Genomic DNA, 18,664 nt, shown 5'->3' with positions numbered 1-18,664 from the left:
AAAGAAATACTTGACTTGTAAAAACAACATCAAACAACCCAACTCTGGTTCTTTTCCTCTTTCAGCCATGTCCCGTAACAGAGCTCAGAAAATGCCACCCATGCCTGTCTCAGCGTTCGCCACGTGTCCTTCTCCTGAGCTTGCGTTGGCTCCTGAAACGACATCGTCTTCAGTCTCAATTCGTTCTGCAGTCCTAATTGCTCACGAACGGTGTCGTTTGTTCCAGAAATTCCCAATCCTTCATTTAAATTCATCCCGCCCTTAATCCGACGGCCCTATTTAATTCCCTTCATCCAACGGCTCGTGCTTGAAGTCGTGTTTTCAACTAAAAACGTGACATATCCCACCCAAAACGTTTATAGCATTTGGAAAGGATTAAATGAAAATGCTTTCTATATGTATATATTATACATAGAAGTGTGACAGAAAACAGATTAAAATAAGCAACTCAAATTTTGTAGTGGATCCGAATTACCCAAGTGTAACCCTACCCCACGCCCTCCCCTAATTTTGAGCACCAAAAGGCTGGTTATATGTATATATAGTTACATAAATATAAAACCAAGCTGGCGGGAGTGGAGGTTTAGGGTTTATGAGGGTCATTAGGGTTTATGTCTCTGTGTTGTCTCTGAATATATCATTTCAGTTATACTCGAGGTCTGTTATTGATTCCAGCCTCGATGGAAGGAAATGAAGAGCAGAAGCTCTCAGAATTTGCTATCAAGATCAACCACGAAGCCAAACTCAAAGAGCTCCTCCGGAACCTGAACTCTCTGGAATCGCAACTCTTTTCCGAGGCCTCCAAGGAGTTCATCAAAATCCTCAAATCCGATTTGGGGCCTGAATTTCTACGTGCGTATGTTGAGACGTCCTGCAAACTCGTTGAAATTTCCCAAGCTTGGGAATTTCGCAAAGGTAAACCCGGGTTTTATCAGTTTTTGAATTTAGTTGCTGCAGTTTTGAAGCATTGGAATCGGAATGCGGTTGGTGATGGTGGTGGTGGCGTTGGTCGCGCATTGGATAAGTTTGCGCGGGCACTGATTGAGGAGAAGATGGGGGATTTATATAAGGAGTTGAATAGTAAAGAGGCCAAGAGGCAGAACGCTGTGCTTTTGTTGCTGGCTTCTATTGTCAGGCGTAATTCACAGTTGGCATGGGAATTGGCCAAGGTTTTTGATTTCAAACTCGCAGGATTCCCTAAGTTGGCGGAACTGAGGTTGAGAAGGAAGAAATTTGTTGATAGAAGAAGGAAGAATTACTCCACAAGGAAAGCATTTGTAGGTTTTGCTATGTCATTCTTGGAGGTTGGGAGTCCAAGATTGTTGAGGGGGGTTTTGCAGCAGAAGGAGATGTATTCAGGGGTGTTGAGGGGGCTCGGGGATGATGATGAGGAGACTGTGGTTTATGTTCTGTCAATTTTGCGTGATAGGGTGCTTGTTCCAGAGTCGTTGGTCCCTCCGGGGCTTAGGAGTGTGTTATTTGGTAGCGTTACTTTGGAGCAGTTGGTTAGCATTTCAGGGAAGGATGACTTTGGGGATGCAGCAGAGTTGGCACACAACGTGTTGCTTCTAGTATGTACTGATCCTGTAAATGGATTGATGCCAGATTTGGAGCGGCATCCAAGTCCGCTCCGTGGGAATCCAAAGCGTCTTTTGGGTTTAATGAAGAAATTGAAGGCAACAGAGGTTGCCTACCACAAGAGTCTGCTTATGGCCATTGTAAAAGGACGTCCTTCACTTGGTTCTGCATATTTGGATGAGTTCCCTTACAGCATTGAAGATCTTGCATCTGATAAGTGGTGAGAGTTTTTAAGCAATAGTTTGTTGATTTATGCAATTAGTTATGCCATCATGCAGATATGCACATGAACCACAATTGAACATGCTGTGTTTGTATGTAGATAATATACCTTACATGTTTGTTTGTATTGTTTCTAGAACAAGTGCACTGGATCTTTTGTCTGTGTATATCTTTGTGTATAATCATCTGAGATGACTGAGTTATTTGCAGGTTTGCTGCTATTTCTTTGGCTGCAGATGTGGTTTCCTCAGTGAGTGATGGGTTTTCATTTAGTTTTATCGATAAACCACCTGCATTCGACGGCGAATATGTTCAAAATATTTTAAAATGCATAGGAGCACGCCCTTTCACAAGAGCAGTTATTAATAAAGGGTTACTTCACTCTGATTCTCTTGTGAAACATGGAACGTTGAAGCTTGTATTGGAGACGTTAAAGTTGTTGGATTATTGTTTGAAATCTGTGGACAGTTATTCTCGCCCAAACAATCAAATGATGCACAGCTGGGAATCATTAAAGACACAGATTCAGGATGAAGTCCGGATGTTGCTTCCGGATCCCCAAGTTTTGTTGTCTTTACTTTCTCCTCTAAACAGCCACTTCAAGATGCTTGAGTCTACTACAAAAAGGAAGGCCGAAATAGAAATTGCATCAGAACATTCTGTTAGTAAGAGGTTGAAAAGTTATGCTGCAAGTGAAGACTTGGATATTCTTATAAGTGGGGTTAATTATTCTGAGGTAGATTTGTCTAGGGATGGTGGAATTGTGGAATCTGGTGGTGAGCAACAACCGGAGAATGGAGTTGATATTTTAATATTTATTAAAGATTTGTGGGGTTTAGGTCAGATGCATATTGATCCAAGAGATGGGGATACATATTTTTACTCAAAGATACTTGATTCGCTTCAAATCTATTATGTGAGTTATGAAGTTTAGATTTATACAATATGCAATTTCAAGTTGTTTTAGCTTGGCAGATATTGAAACTCCATAAACATCTTGGTATTTGATTTCATAGTAGTTTGGCATTGTGGATCTGAATCTAGTTTACTTAATAAGTAAATGATGGTCAAGTATCATTTTAGATACTACATGAAATGGAAGCATGAATTGCAGAGTCCTGCTGTATATCTCTTGAGCTAATTCTACCTGTAATGAGTAGAGTTTGAGGGGTTCTTTTGATTTCTTTTACTGTCTGATTTTATTATGCAAATGACCTTTACAATTGTGTCTCTTTCAGAAACTGATATAGCTATGCTGCTGATTAGCTTCCAAATTAACACCTCAAATTTCAAATGAGAAAAGTATGACACACTCCTTGAGGTTTTTGTAGCTTTTCTAGAGAAATGTAATTATTTTTCTTTGGATTACTTTTTCTTACTTGTTCCTTTTTGCTTCTAAAATGTTTGCATTAGCATTTACATTTGTTTTTGCTGGATGAGGAGGACATTTCTGATCCTTAGTTGATATCCTAACACTTGTTACATGTAATTGTTCTTAGAATTTGATTTCCTAGTCAAATTGTTGGCCATGCTTATAATTAACTGGAGGGTTTTATATTGTCTTGCGCTGGATGAGGAGGAAGTTTCTGATCCTTAGTTGATATCCTAACACTTGTTACATGTAATTGTTCTTAGAACTTGATTTCCTAGTCAAATTGTTGGCCATGCTTATAATTAACTGGAGGGTTTTATATTGTCTTGCAGCGGACGATGCCCAGGGCCATGGAAGGATTATTTGATTTGTTTAAATTTCTGCCAAATAATCCTCTAGCGTTACCAACAATTCTGCAGCAGTCTATATTAAACCTGCTTAATGAGCATGTGAGGCAGTTCTCTAAAGATGCGAGCCCTGTCACATCCCCACCACAAATGTACAGGCACCTATATCCATTTATCATCTTGTTGATGGGTTCACCAGTCAGACACATAAAGGAACAAGCTTATGCCTTGGCAAAGGCATCCATGTTAAGCACTGGTGCATTTGATAATAACACAAAGGAAATTTGTGCATGGTTCTTCTTTATACCCGGCTGTAGCTACAATCATGTTTATGTTGAAGACCTTGAAGTTGAAATCTTTCAAAAATTGTCATCAGTTATTGTCTCTTTCCTATGTGATGCTGTTTCCACAACTGGGAATAACTTATACAAGTATATGGAGTCCTTGAAGCATTACATCTATGATTCTGGGTGTGGTAAAGGTAATTGATGTCATTACCAATCTCACTATTCACTTTGCTTCCTTTTTCAACAATGTTCCTGTTCCATTTCTGCTACTGATAGTGGTGACTATGTACTAGTTACTGACATCGTTTTGCATTTTATTACTTTTCACCATGCAGTGTGGCATCATAAATTTGGTTTACGAAGTGCCGCTGGTTCCCTCATTGTTGTCTACTTTAAAACAACAGAGCTAATTTTCCTTCAATAATATGTCCTTGTATAATTACAAACACAGCAATTCTTCAAACTACATACGTCATTTCTAGCTGATTGCTGTTTGTGTTTGGTTTAGTTGACTCATTTTCTGGTAATTCACTGAAAAAAATTGATTACAAAGTCTGAGTTGCTCTGCATGTCAATGTATAATCACGTTTTTACCCACCATGAAGCTAACAAGAAGCAGCGCAATCAACTGTATTAGGATTGGAATTGCACATATCAAAGTGATCAATGCCTTTTTCCAAACTAGTGTCAAAACATCTTCAGTGAGTTATTGACATTGTGTTTTGTCATGCAATTAGTTTTAGAATTGTACTTTTGTTGGAAATAATAGGAGAGAAGTATGAAATTATGGATTACAAATGGTCTTGGATCTGAATCGTTGGATTATCAGTGGTGGAAAGTAATGGGCATTGGCTAGGGTTTACAGTTTAGGAGTCCGTTTGAGGGATGGGATGGTGGGAAGGAGTTCAGCTGCGATGGGCTTAGAGAGGGATTTTGCAATGGGAGGTAGGGGTGGAGTTCAGCTGCAACACAAGAATTTGTTATGCTCTCATTTTTCTCTTCTGATATTAAACAATTCTTTAATGATTATAAGTAGTAGAGACATTGAAAATTTAGCAGGTTCTGACGATAAGGTTCCACATATATCCAGCCAAAGATGAACTATTTAAAACATCTAAATTCTAAAATGACAAACATTTTACCCCCTTCAAATGCCTATGTGCAAAGTATTACTCTTTCACTGATTTTGTCCTAAATTTTTTGTTTCTGTATTTCAGTCTTCCACGTCTGAAGAATATTCAGCATGACCTTCATAGTAATGCTCCTTCTGGAAAAGAAAGAGAAAGGTGTAAGCTATGAGATGACAAAACATTAAAGGTCAATGTTAATTGCAGATAATCATTGAGTTAGTTATATAAGAAAGCGAAGCAGAAATATGGTTTCGTTTCAGTTCTAGAAGTATGTCTCATCCTTAAATCAAAGATGCATAGTCTTGAGGTGGGAAGCTATGCTATTCCATAAATTGTTGCTGGTAATGCACTGTTGCTGTGATGTTCAAGTGTTGAGATTGGCAGTTTTCCCTCTTTCTCTGTGTTTTATGGCCGGGCTGGCCATCAATGTGATTGGCAGGGTTATAGGTTTAACTTACTGCACTGAAGTAGGATTCCATCTTGGCAGTGATATATCCTTTTCCATTATATCTGGTATAAGATTTGCGTATGGTATTCATATTTTCATAGATGTCTCACTGATTCGAAAATGAGTGGTAGCCCAATTCAATGTTTATACATTAAAAGCTTAAGACGTGACACATTGTTTGAAGCATTTTTGCTTCACCAGGAAAAGTTATGCATTAAATATCCTAAAGATGACCTTCCTGACTCAACTGGTTTTTTCCCCCTCCTTTGTACATTTTACCTGCATTATGCCCATCGTTTACAATAAATTATAGTTTGTCTCTTAATCAATCCCTAATATTTCTAGCAGATCTATCTCCTGAAGTAAGCCCCTTCATTATTTGTGTCTTGGAGAAGTGTCTGCGGTTGCTTAGCTCCGAGTCTGGGTCCTTCACGATACCCCAGAAGTCATTGATATCTCTGTATGTCTGCAACACACTCAAATATCTGTTGGATACGCAGGTAAATGGCACGTTTACTTTATTCTTCACACTATGTATAATTTATGTTCCTTCACCGCATCATTGACTTTAATGATTAGAGACAATGCAATAAACTTTGATAGGTGAATGCTGGGCCATTATCATTTCTAATTGATCGTGTATTATCTGAGAAACTTGAGAATGTCAGCAGAATTGATGACTTTGAACCAGTTAAATGTCCATGTGAGTGGAGGCCACTGAAGACACTATTGCATTTTGCGCGTGATACTTTGCATCATCGGTGTTATGGCATTTATTCAAATGTTGAGAATGTTAAGCGATCAAATAATTCCTTTATCAATATTCTTAGTGACATTAAAGGAGTTTTGAGAAGTGAGTATGATAATGGAGTTGTTGGATTGGCAGTGGGATTTTCCTTCTCGTTGATCTGCACAGGACACACTGAGCTTTTGCAGAATTTTCCATTAGTCTTATCTATCTCAAGTAACCTACTTGAGGTCCCTTTCTCAGTTTTATCATCCATATTTTTCCTTGAATCAAGTTATCTTGCTGATGTTTTGAAATTGTGGCCTGATATGTTCTTTGCTGCTCTGGATAGTGTTATTCATCATACGGAAAAGAAAGAAGAATGTCTCTGTAGAGTTGATCTTGATTCAATGGAAGCTGCATCTGTTGCATTTGCTTGTTACTTAAGAAATGCTCCATTTTGTGTACTCTTTTCATCCATTGCACAAAGTAGTAGCTTGCATTTATTTGAGCAGTCAGCACTTGTAAAGTTGCTTTTGGATAAAGTGACTGAGATGCCATCTGATCATTTGGTTTCTTCGTTATGCAATGTGCTCTTCTGGATTAATTATGCAAGCTCATACTACAGAGTCAGATCCATGGATGAACTCGAGATCCTTTCTGAAACATGCTTTATGCTTGCAGAGCACTTGTTGAAACAGTTGTTGGTTGAAAATACAGACACTGTTGGTGCTGCTCATGTTAAGGCTCCACCACTAAGTTGTGCTGTACAAGCGGTAGAAATCATCTTTAGTCATCCTGCCGTAACAGCATCACTGAATTGTCCTCTGTCTAGTAATATGGAGTTTTCTGATTCAGTCTTTGCTGAAACCTCAGAAAAATTTCTTGAATTAGCTAAAGAGGGGCTTCACAGAATGGATCACCGTGTCCTGACATTGATTAGAACAGTTTCTGAGCTTTTGTTCCCAATGTACGATAATCAAGGATCAGAAGAAATGACAAATGGCAGAAAGCGAATATCAGGAGCATGTAAAGTGCTGCAACAGAAACTTTTTGAGGTGTTCAAGAATAATTTTGATGCATGTATCCAGTCCAGGGACTTCAAGCCTTTGGTCCCAACATTTTATGCTTTATACACTTTGATTCATTTCATATCTCCCTTTGAGCTGCTGGGATTGGTGAACTGGTGTTTCTCTCGGATTGATTTCAACAATTCAACCTTATACCTATCATCAAAAAGATATGCTGTCTTTGCTAGTTTGAACTTAGCCAGTTGCTTTTTTGATTTTCTCTTGGCCTATATGGGGAAGCCAGATCCTGAAAATAAACAATATTATTTTCTGGATGGAACAGATGAGATGCATTTTGATGTTTCACTGTTTGAACGAATTTTTTTTCAAGTTCTAGACATTAGCCGTTGTGTTCAACTGGAACTTGCTGATGCATGTCTGCTTAAAGCTGTCAAGGTCATAAACATGCGTAAAGTCATCCAGTGTCCACATCTTCCTTCTATTATGGTTTTATCAAGAGTTATGTCAGGCACTCCTGTAAGTACATTTGCTTATTGCTTGCACAAGATCAATAGAGCAAAAGCTGAGTTGGTGCATCTTATTGCTGGAATGAGCCCCCTCCATCTGTCTGTCTTTGGATATATGTTCTCTGAAATATTGGATAAGTCATTGCTTCCTAATGCCATTGGGACACAAGAACCTTGTAAATACTCTTTTTCCAATGAAGAATTAGTCATGCTTCTACCAACTGTCTTCTTGTACTTAAATTCAGTCATCTCCAAATCCGGGGGTCAGCTCTGCAAGCCTTTTGAAACTATAGTTTCAGTGTATGGTCGTGTACTCTTGGGTGGCTTTTCTAAGTGGAAGATCTTTGTCTCGGGGATTATTTTTGAGATTGGACTTGATAAACCCTTGACTGCATCCATAGAAGAATTTTTGGATCTTTTTTCAGATAGTCTTCTTGGAAAGGCAATCCTTATGGTACGAGACCATCTGGCATTACGAGAAGATATAATGAAGAGTGAAAGGAGGTTGAGTCTATTTAATTCTGTGTGCCCATCTAGTGCAGATGATATTTTTGACTACTGCTGTGGTGAGACTGGGCTTCTTTTGCTGAAACAGCCTTTAGAGTTTGTGAACAGAGTAGTTGCAAAGATAAGCTTTTGTAAGATGATATTATTTTCTGATGATGATCAATGTCATCCTCAGTTGGAAGGTGAAGAGAAAAAGGTGATTGCTCCACAAGTTATCTTTGATATAGAAAAGTCAAGAATCTGGTTTTTAAGGATGTTAATCAATTCGTGGATGTCGATTGTCAGGACAATCCCAGACAATATTAGTTACTCTGGAAATATTGATGGCCAGAACATCTCTTTATTTAGATTTTTGGAAGTCTTTGTAATGAATAATATATTGGAATTGACAAAAGAGATGCATGATCAGCTTATCAAGTTGGATTACCTTCCCTACATTGAACAACTTGTAAGGTCATTTCTTCTTTATAGGTTCGGGGATCCTGTAACACTGAAGATGCTCCGAACTGTCCTCACTTACTTGTCTGAAGGGGCATTCTCAAGCGCTTCAGTAATTCAGTTGTTGCTTGCTCACTCCCAATTTGCACAGTCCATTCATTTTCCCTGCCAATCACTTGTTTCTACTCAGTTTGGCTTGGTTTTTGCGCCTATGCAGAGCATCTTAAGGTCGCTTGTCATTCCTCATACTCAGCTAGATTCCCTAGATGGCAAAAACAATAAATTAACATCTCAGCAACATCTATATGCACTGGAACTTGTTAAGTTGGTCAGGGTAATTCTCCATCTCTATGCGCAGCAAAGAAAAGTCAATTTGGGAGAAGATATTGGCATAAATTCTAGAGAATTAGTCTATCTGCTCTTGTCTTCTTATGGGGCAACATGTACTGAAGTTGATTTGGAAATATATAACTTAATTTTAGAAATTGAGGCAAATGATAAGTCATGTGCTGGGACAGTCTCTCAATTGGATTACCTATGGGGTGTTGCTTCTTTAAAGGTGAGAAAAGATTGTGCACAGAATAAGGACATGCAGTCTGTTGATGCGGAAAACATGGAATTCGTTGAAGACCGTCGAAAGACTAAATTCAGAGAGAATCTCCCCATTGACCCTAAGTTGTGTGCTCAAACTGTGCTTTATTTTCCATACAATAGATTTGTTAATGGAGGAACTTTGAACAAGCTTCAAGAAGATACTGCTACTACAGTTATGCACGAGGTACTTTTCCAGCAAGCTCACTGTTCTAGTTATTAAAATTTTTTTGTTTCATTTATATGATACAATTTCAATATCTTTTTATATTCTTATGACGGAAAATTTTTTTCTGGGCATTATCCATTACTGCGTTGGTCATACCTTTTGCAGGCCCGTTCTACAAGTGATAAGCTGCAAATATATGATCCTGTCTTCATCCTTCGCTTCTCAATTCACTGTCTTTCAGTCAGCTACATTGAACCCATTGAGTTTGCTAGTTTAGGTTTGCTTGCTGTTACCTTTGTCAGCATATCTTCAGCTGATGATGACATGAGGAAATTGGGATATGAGACACTTGCAAAATTCAAGAGTGCACTAGAGGTACTGATAGTTTCTTCAGTGATTACACTAAATAGATTTCTTGTTCCATATGCTCTGACTTTAATTGGCCTAATTAGAGCGTGTATATGCTTTCCCGTTATAATCTAGTTGTGAAGGTTCAGCCAACTGTAATAAAAGCACAATTTTGGTTTTACTCTTAACACACTTGTATCATGTTGCTCCTAACACATTTGTAAGTTTTAAAGTAATCACTGTTAGCTTAAGTTGGTTGTTAATATAGTAAAGTTGGGAATACCTTGCTTCTTAAAAGTTTGTCTAGACATAGTCAGATCAGCAATGAAGTAGTTAAAGCATAATTACTGCTTTTTTGTACCATAACACATGATGTTTGAGGTACTATATTGACTGCAAAATGTTGCCACTCCAGTAAGCTTTGTGGAGCTGTTCTGAGAGAGAATAAGGAGAAGGGAAATCTTGGCATACAGCTTGAATTGCTGATAGATGCTGTTGGCAGGAAGATCTTGCCCATATTGAGATTATGCAGTTGGTGATTAACTAACTAAACCCCTGAAAGCATGTAACACGAGCACTGGCTAACATTGAAGAGATCAACCACTTCATTAGAGTTATCTAATTGTGGCTTCATTAGAGTTATCTGTTTTCTTCACCAATGGAAGCAACAACTGGGGGAGTTGGACATGATTTTTTTATCTATCAAATTTATTCCAATTTATTTTACTCCTAAACTTTTTTTTCACTGGCTTTTGGTTTCTAAAGCCAGTTTTGAGTTATCATATTGTCTGGTTCAAAGTTGCCAAAAGTTCTTTATCTCCTTCAATTAGCTCTATCTTAAAGGAATAGGTTTTACTTTTAGTTGTTCTATTTTTGCGGCGTGTATAGTCTAGTTTGAAGCAAGTATTCTTTAAGTTTAACGATTAATAGGTTTGAGTGCAATACTGTCACTTCTTTCCTTTTTGTTAAAGCAGAAGATTAGTTAGAAAGAATTTAGACAAAAGACAACCTGCTGCCTTGAGATTGGATTTTTAGATGAGATGCGATGCAAGATTCTCTCTGAAAAAGGTCCCATGCATTGCATCCTTTTTGTATTTTTGTCTGTCATTTACAGAACTTGAGACCTCAGGTATGTTTTTTTATGATTCAAGAACTGAACCTAGGATCCATCTGCAAATGCAAACCACTTGGACCTGTTATCTACTCCCAAAAGTTCCCGTTTTAGTTGTTATTTGTGTTCGTTAATAGATCAGTGGCCGAAGAGATTATGCTTAGGATTTAACCAAAGAAAAGAATAAAATTTTTGAAGACCAAATCCATGGACGTATGTTATAATTCGTTTACTGCCTTGAAAATTCTTTAGGGTATGCCTTAAGGATGCATGTGTATAAAGTCTGTTAACAGTTGGAAATATTCTAATCCTGGTTAACAGAAATGCCAAAAGAAGAAGGATGTGGCAGGACTTCGTCTCTTAGTTTCATACTTGCAAAATGGAATAGAAGAGCCATGGCAGAGGATTCCATCCATTATTGCCATGTTTGTTGCAGAGGCTTCTTTGGTACTATTGGACCCATCACATGACAATTATTCAACCATAAGCAAGCATCTCATGAACTTTCCTAGTGTGAACATGAAAGTATGTTGCTCGCAATTCAATGTCACATTCTGTTTTGTAATTTGCTTCTATGTAAATAAACTCAACACTCTATTTCAACTTCTGTTTTCTTAAATAATGGCAGGTGATACCATTATTCCAAAATCTTTTTTGGAGTAGCTCTGTTAGTTTTAGAGCAGACAGGTTATGGATGCTCCGACTGTTGTATACCGGGCTGAATACAGAAGATGATGCTCAAATATACGTTAAGAACTCAATTTTTGAGATCCTCATGAGTTTTTACACTTCTCCACTTTCAGATAATGATTCAAAGGAACTTATTATTCAGGTGAGCTTGGTCGCTTTGGCACATGCTCCTGTTGTCTCTCTTCATTTGATTTGAACATTGATCTTTGTACTTTGAATTATCTTGTACTTTGAAATATCTTCATAGTTTTTCATGAAATCTTATATTCGTTGCTTCTATATCGTCTGGGGTTTTGACTTTCATTCTGTTGCAAATGAAGTTCTACCAGAATACTTGGGTGGAATTTCCCCCTTTTCCTAATGAATGATTATTGGGTGAATTAGACTGCTGAAGCTTCTCTTTTGTTCGGCACTTACATGCACAAGTAAAACTTTACACACATAAATGAGTGCAACTTTGGTTCAAGTCTTCATGCACTAGCACACATAGTGATGCATGTCATAAGAAAATTTTCATGGAGTTCTCATGCTTTAATTATCTACTGCCAGCTGTTGAACTTCAGTTCTACATGCTCTTGGCTTCCTACTGTTGAATAGTCTGACTAGCTTAAAACCTTTACTTTCACCTGTCCGCATGAAATTGGAAAATTGGTTACTTTCTCGAGTTATGTTATTTTCTCTGACTAGCTACACCCAGTGAAGAGCTAAATCCAAATATCTGCTGCAGATAGTGAAGAAGGCTGCTCAATTACATAAAGCTGTTTGGTTTTTAGTTCGACAATGTGGTCTGATTTTATGGCTGTCATCTATTGTTTCATCTCTCTATGGGAGTGAATGCCAAGAGCGGAAAGAATTTACCCTCACGCAGTTGGCTATTGTGTTGGAGGTATTGATTTCCCTTGTTTGATGATCTTGTATGTTCGTAGTTAGAGGATTCTGTTCTTTTCCTTTTGCTCCACTGAGACTTCTTTTATATGAAAATGCCTGATTATCTGCGTTTATGATTGGATCTCTAATCTGTTCTTGGATGATGTAGTCATATGCTGACTTATAAACTACTAATATTGTCGTTTCCATGAGAAGACCTTAATGGGCCTCTCTTCGTCCTCCTCACATGGGAGTGTAGAGTTGAGAATCTTGGTATGGCTTCTGGGGATATGGAGACTTAGCTAAATATTAGGTTGTTAGAAGGAAAATGATGCTGCAGATGCAGGACACACATTTTAGCATTTGAAGCTGAAGCATGAAGCTTTAAGCTGTTGGATCTGGAAGCTTGAAGCTCTTTGCTTTTGGCTGGTTGTGGATGGGAGAAGTTGAAAACTAGTACTATTTCGAGAGTGCTTTAATAGGATAACAAACAATGTACATGGATGGCTTTCCCTCTTCCAATTGGTAGTTGATTGTAATCAGTATAAAAAGAAATGATCTTCACATTGCACTCCTTCATATAAAGATATAATGGATGAGTTATTTGGAGGTCATGTGGTATATAAGGACTCGGGGCGCACTCTTGGCTTTGTCAATGTTGATCATTGGCCCACTGTAATGCCAATGTCCATGCTGACAAATTGCAATCACCCAAAGGTCACATACCATTCAAGTGAATCTTCCACTAGAAACATATGCTGTGTTGTTATATACTTCTCCACTTAGATGAATGTCCATATCGTAGTATTTTATCTCTGTTGCATGTTCCTACCAAACAAGTTTAGACTGAGTCTGGTGGATAGTAGCTCGAAGGGCTGATCTGGTATCTGGTAACAGTAAAGACTCAGATCTGACTCATGGCATTGTCAATATTGCTGGAACTAACTGAATTCAGATTATTAAGGCCATGGTGACAAGTAGGGGTGGGCCAAAACTATGCTGAACCATGGAGTCAAGGAAAAGTTAGATTGGGTCATTGGTCTGAAGGTCATTTCTGCAAATTCATGGATGTCATGAACCTAAGTAATTTAGAATTGATGCTTGGAATAAGGATGAGAGCTGAAAAATCTCAAAATGTTGGTAGTAATTCATGTGCTATTTTTGGAATTCGAAAATTCTCGCTAATGGAACCTGGGAGAGTTGCCATGATGTGAATGCTGAAAGAAATTCCGTTGGAGTGCTGAACTTATTTGAAGACCAGAAAGTCAAGAAATGTAAAGGAGCTTGACTGTCCATGAAAATCGGAAGTGATTATGTATGATCTACTTTGTTACAACACCAAGAAATCTAACGAATTTCACATGCATTGGCTTCAAAGTAACCAAAAGTTGGACATCCATGTGCCCTAATATTTGGTTATCACTTGTGTTTTATCCTTTCTTTTCTATTGCTAAAAGCATAAATGCTGGCAGTGGAAGCATTTATTTTTTTGACTGTGATGTTAGTTTTAGTGTATATATAATTGAATTTCCAAATGTAGGTGGTAAATTGTATGACATCACCCAGATATATTGTTGAATGGTTGCAAAAGCATGCTATGGAGCAGCTTTCAGAACTTTCATCACATTTATACAAACTTCTAGTTGGTGTTGATCTCATTAAAGAACAAAGGACACTGTGCGACACAATTCTACAAATATTGACCTTAATGCTAAAGATATCACAGAAGAGGAGGATATATCAACCACATTTTACATTGTCAGAGGAGGGTTTGTTTCAGCTGTATGAGGCTGTTGAAGTATGCTCGAAAACAAGCTGCAATTCGACCGCATTTTTGGGACTCCAAGCTGTTCTCATGAGTACTCCTCCAGCCACTATTTTCCGGATGGTATCCCCATTTCTTGTGTATTTTTGTCTATTTCTTTATATATCTATACTATATATGAAAGTATGAATCTCTCACGTGTTTGTTCTCATTGTGAAAAAGACATTTATATTCTTACTTAAATAATCTTTTAAATAATAATTAAAATTAGTTTAGAAGATAAAATTTTATCAAAAGAAGATTATTTAAGAGTCCTAATTCCACTAAACTACTTGGACATTAATAATAAATATGTCCAACTAAAAATAAATAGAAGGCAAATAATATTTCTACATGATTAATTTTTGGAAGTTATTTTTTAAGGGTAAATTACAACTATCTCTCCTAAGGTTTTACATAATCACGAATACCTTCTTGTTGTTTGAAAAATTACAAATACCTCTTTCAAATGGAAAATAATTATGTAGTCCCTAGACGGTGAAATGGACATTACTATTTTACCCTTGTTGTTTTGTTTTAAAATAAAAAAAATATTTGAAAAGATGTAAAAAAATGGAGGGTAGGTGAATTAAATAATCTATAGGGAATACTAATTCATAAATATATTTTAAAAATTACAAAATATATATAATTATAATTTATGATTGAAAAGGGCATTTTAGTCAATTTATCATAAAAATTGGATGAAAACCTAACGGAATGGGCTCGTTGTTAGTCCCTAGACGGTGAAAAGGACATTACTATTTTACCCTTGTTGTTTTGTTTAAAAATAAAAAAATATTTGAAAAAATGTAAAAAAGATTGAGGGTAGGTGAAATAAATAATCTATAGGGAATACAGATTCATAAAAATATTTTAAAAATTATAAAATATATATAATAATAATTTATAATTCAAAAGGGCATTTTGGTCAGTTCACAACCTACTTGTTAGATGGATGTTAAAATCAAGGGGTATTTGTAATTTTTCAAACAACGAGGTGGTATTCGTAATTATGCCCAACCTTAGGGGAGGTGGTTGTAATTTACCCTATTTTAAATATTAATTTAGGGACAGTAAAATTTAAAGTGAATAGCATTAGAATAATATATAAAGTGCAAATGTAAACTTCAAGAAATATATATATATATATATGTGAAAGAATAAATATCATGAAATTTTAAATACAAATTATCAATCCAATTAAATTAGAAATGCTTTTGAAAAATTTAAAATGGGTGACTTCTAACTAATTGATTTTAGAGAAAATTATATTTTTGATCCCATATGTTAGTCTTTTTTAATTTAGTTCTATTTGTTATAATTTTTTTCATATTGCATCCCGTAAGTTGAAAGTTTCTCAATTTCAGTCATCACGTGCATTTTCGGCCAATTACTAAAGGAGTGGTTAGCATTTTTCATACATTTTTTCGTTAATTATTTGGGGCCTTTTCAATTTTGTCCCATTTGTTGCGATTTTCTCACATTGCATCTTATAAGTTGAAAACATTTTCAATGTTACCTTAGCATATTCATACATTTTCTAAACATTTTTCATTATTATTGGACAAAGAATGCAAGTGAGAACTAACATTAAGAAAATTTCCAATTTATGAGATGCAATCGTCCTAGGAAATCGTAACAAATGGAACTAAATGGAAAAGAGCTCTAACATATGCGACAAAAAATATGATATTTCTTTGATTTTATTTTAATATGAATAGTTTAAATTTATTTTGAGATTGTACTTTAATTCACGTACTTTTGATTTTTATCATAATATACTAGAGGTAAAATAATACTAATAAGTATAACTTATCTTTAAATCTAAATAGTGAGAATTTCTTAAGCGTTTATTCTTATTGTGAGAAAACATTCATACCCTTAATGGGGTATTTCTTTAGATTTTTACTTTCATTATATATATATGTATATTAGTGATCACATAACTACATTAATATTATGTCATATTAACATTTCACATAATATATATTTACAATCATTACAAATTTTACTCATTATTAAAATATATTAGTTTTCAACTTCTTATCAAGGAAACAAATAACCCAAAAATAAAAATATAACATAATCAGTGAATGAAAAAAAGCATAATTTAAATTGACTATTTTGCCCTTGGAAGATACATTCCAAGGAATTATCCCCATATAATCTATTACCAGGGTGTTGTGTGTAGGAAATTTTAATTTGAATCGAGTTTGGTAGAACATGAACCAATTATACTATAAATATAATACATTTGTCATATAATTAGTATATAATTTACAAGAGTGATCCATTACATGTTGAATATATCATATTTATTTGTATGATCTATTGTATTTTAACTTAACCTGATTTAAATAAAATCTTTTTATTGTACATATAAACAAATTTGAGTTCTTAAATGTGAAAAAATTATTATTCTATGAATCTAATTTTTCCTGTTTGTAGTGGCACTAACTCTAAGGCGACAACTAACAAACTTTGGGACAAAAGTGAGAAAAAAGATCTAAGCTTATCAGTTTATCCTCAATTATAATATGGTTAGAGGATCAATATAAAACAAAGATAAAGTTTAAGGATGTTAATGTCAAGAAATGAACTTGAAAAATTAAAGTGTAACTAAATAAAAACTTAAGGAATCAACTATAATATTTAGTTCTAACCATGAAGAAACATATATGGTACTTCTAATTCTTGTAAACTACTTGGAAGATAAATGATATATCTAACTAAAAGATAAATAGTCAAATAATATTTTAACATGCTTACTTTGTTAGGAAAGATCTTGAATATTTATATAAAAAAATGAATTGCTAGGGCATAGTAAAACTTCAAATAATAGCATATCAGTAACATGTAAGTATAAAAGTATAATATGGAATAAATATCCTTAATTTTATTAAATTCAAAGTACTATTGAAAAATTTAAATCAAGTGGCTTTCGGCTAATTAATTTTATTTTAATATTAATATTAGATAATTATTTTTGGATTATATTTTTTTTCCATAATATAATGGACATATCAAAGTAGTGAGAGTCACTACTCTCAAGTATTTATTCCTATTGTGGGAAAACATTCGTACCTTTACCGGGCTAGGTATATAAATAATAGAAGTAAATAGATTCCTTATCAATTAAAATAATTATTATCAATTTTTTTTTTGAAAATATAATTGTATAATACTAATATTTCAGTGACATAAACATAAATAATATCATGAACTTAATAATTTTATGACTAACTACAAATAATACATTTGCTTTTAAAAAATATATTTGTACACGTGCATTGCACGTCATGCTTCCTAGTGTCTGTGTGTGTGTGTGTATATATATAATATATATATATATATATATTATATATATATAGGTCTCTGACTATCTTGAGACATAATTTTCTTCCCCATCCACCTGCTGATATGAACATAATCTTAGGGCCAGGTTTTTCGGCTTATTAGAACGTTTCTCCTTGTATTTTTGTTAGTTGAAACTAAGTGTTGTTTCCAATATATTGATGTAGGATCAGGGAAAGCTTTTGAAGTTTTTGAGATGGACAGTCACAACTGCTATCCAGTCAAAGCCAACAAAAGTTTCTGAGGCAGAAGATTCTGATTATCATTTGATGGCAGTCTCAGAGAAAAAAACTCCTGAAGATCCCCTTGTATCAAAGCTTTTGTGCTGGCTGACCGCCGCAGTGATCCTTAGAAAAGTTTCTTGTAAATTAAGCAAACTCAACAATAATAGTTTCTTAGAAAGACAGAACCTAGACAGTCTGCAGTCTTTGTTGGAATACTGTGAGCCAGGGTTTGGGGAAGATGCAGGATGTGGCTGTGAAGATGTATTAGCTGCATCAATATTTTACCTGCTACAGATGCTGGGTTTTAGCCATGCATTGCTTCCGTCGGCTGTTTCTGCACTCTGTCTCCTACTTTTTTCTAATTCACCCTCAGGTTCACTTTTACGTCTTGGTACTTTTAATTAATTATGTTGGTTTCATTATAGTATATTGCCTGCTTGGAGTATTACTTGCCTGGAGCATTTACCATAAGATTGCCCCTCAGCACAACTTCAGTTTGTTATATTATTTGAGGAAATTTGAAATTCTCGATCTTTTTAAGAATTTTGGTCTAATCACATATGAGATAAATCAGCAAGACTAGTCTTCCATTATCAATTTTTAATATCTAAATGTAATTCAAATTTGTGACCTTTGCAAATATTGGGAATAACTTAGTCGAGTGGCATGATTTTACACTTTATTCAATGCTTTAAATCATGTCGAGTTATTTTTTTTTGTTTCTATAATCGATGATTTCACTTCTCTCTACCATTGCTTCATTTAGCAACTTCTTGTCTTGGTTGCAGTGACTTTTTACTTATCTGCTTATGACAACTTAGCAACTCTTTTTTAACTGTGTTCTTTCTATTAAACAGAGTCGGAGTTTTCAGTTGGTCGTGGTATTTCTTTGCCATTGCTATGTTCAAAG

General features: G+C 35.4%; 1 protein-coding gene across 1 annotated transcript in view; it reads left to right on the top strand.

Annotated features, from left to right (window-relative positions):
• The window catches only part of LOC105161334, a gene marked incomplete in the record, with an annotated part of 19,707 nt that continues 1,591 nt past the window's right edge, over nt 549-18,664 (top strand). The window contains 11 exon segments of the mRNA XM_020693274.1: nt 549-1,798; nt 2,011-2,716; nt 3,505-4,000; nt 5,733-5,884; nt 5,988-9,371; nt 9,519-9,728; nt 11,134-11,337; nt 11,441-11,644; nt 12,230-12,388; nt 13,910-14,257; nt 17,698-18,127. Of these exon segments, the coding sequence (XP_020548933.1) occupies nt 681-1,798; nt 2,011-2,716; nt 3,505-4,000; nt 5,733-5,884; nt 5,988-9,371; nt 9,519-9,728; nt 11,134-11,337; nt 11,441-11,644; nt 12,230-12,388; nt 13,910-14,257; nt 17,698-18,127 (7,411 nt within the window).

This window comes from Sesamum indicum, linkage group LG4 (assembly GCF_000512975.1).
Source record: "Sesamum indicum cultivar Zhongzhi No. 13 linkage group LG4, S_indicum_v1.0, whole genome shotgun sequence".
NCBI classification, from domain to species: Eukaryota; Viridiplantae; Streptophyta; class Magnoliopsida; order Lamiales; family Pedaliaceae; genus Sesamum; species Sesamum indicum.
Note: the sequence above shows the minus strand (reverse complement) of the source record. Positions and strands in the feature narration are given on the sequence as shown.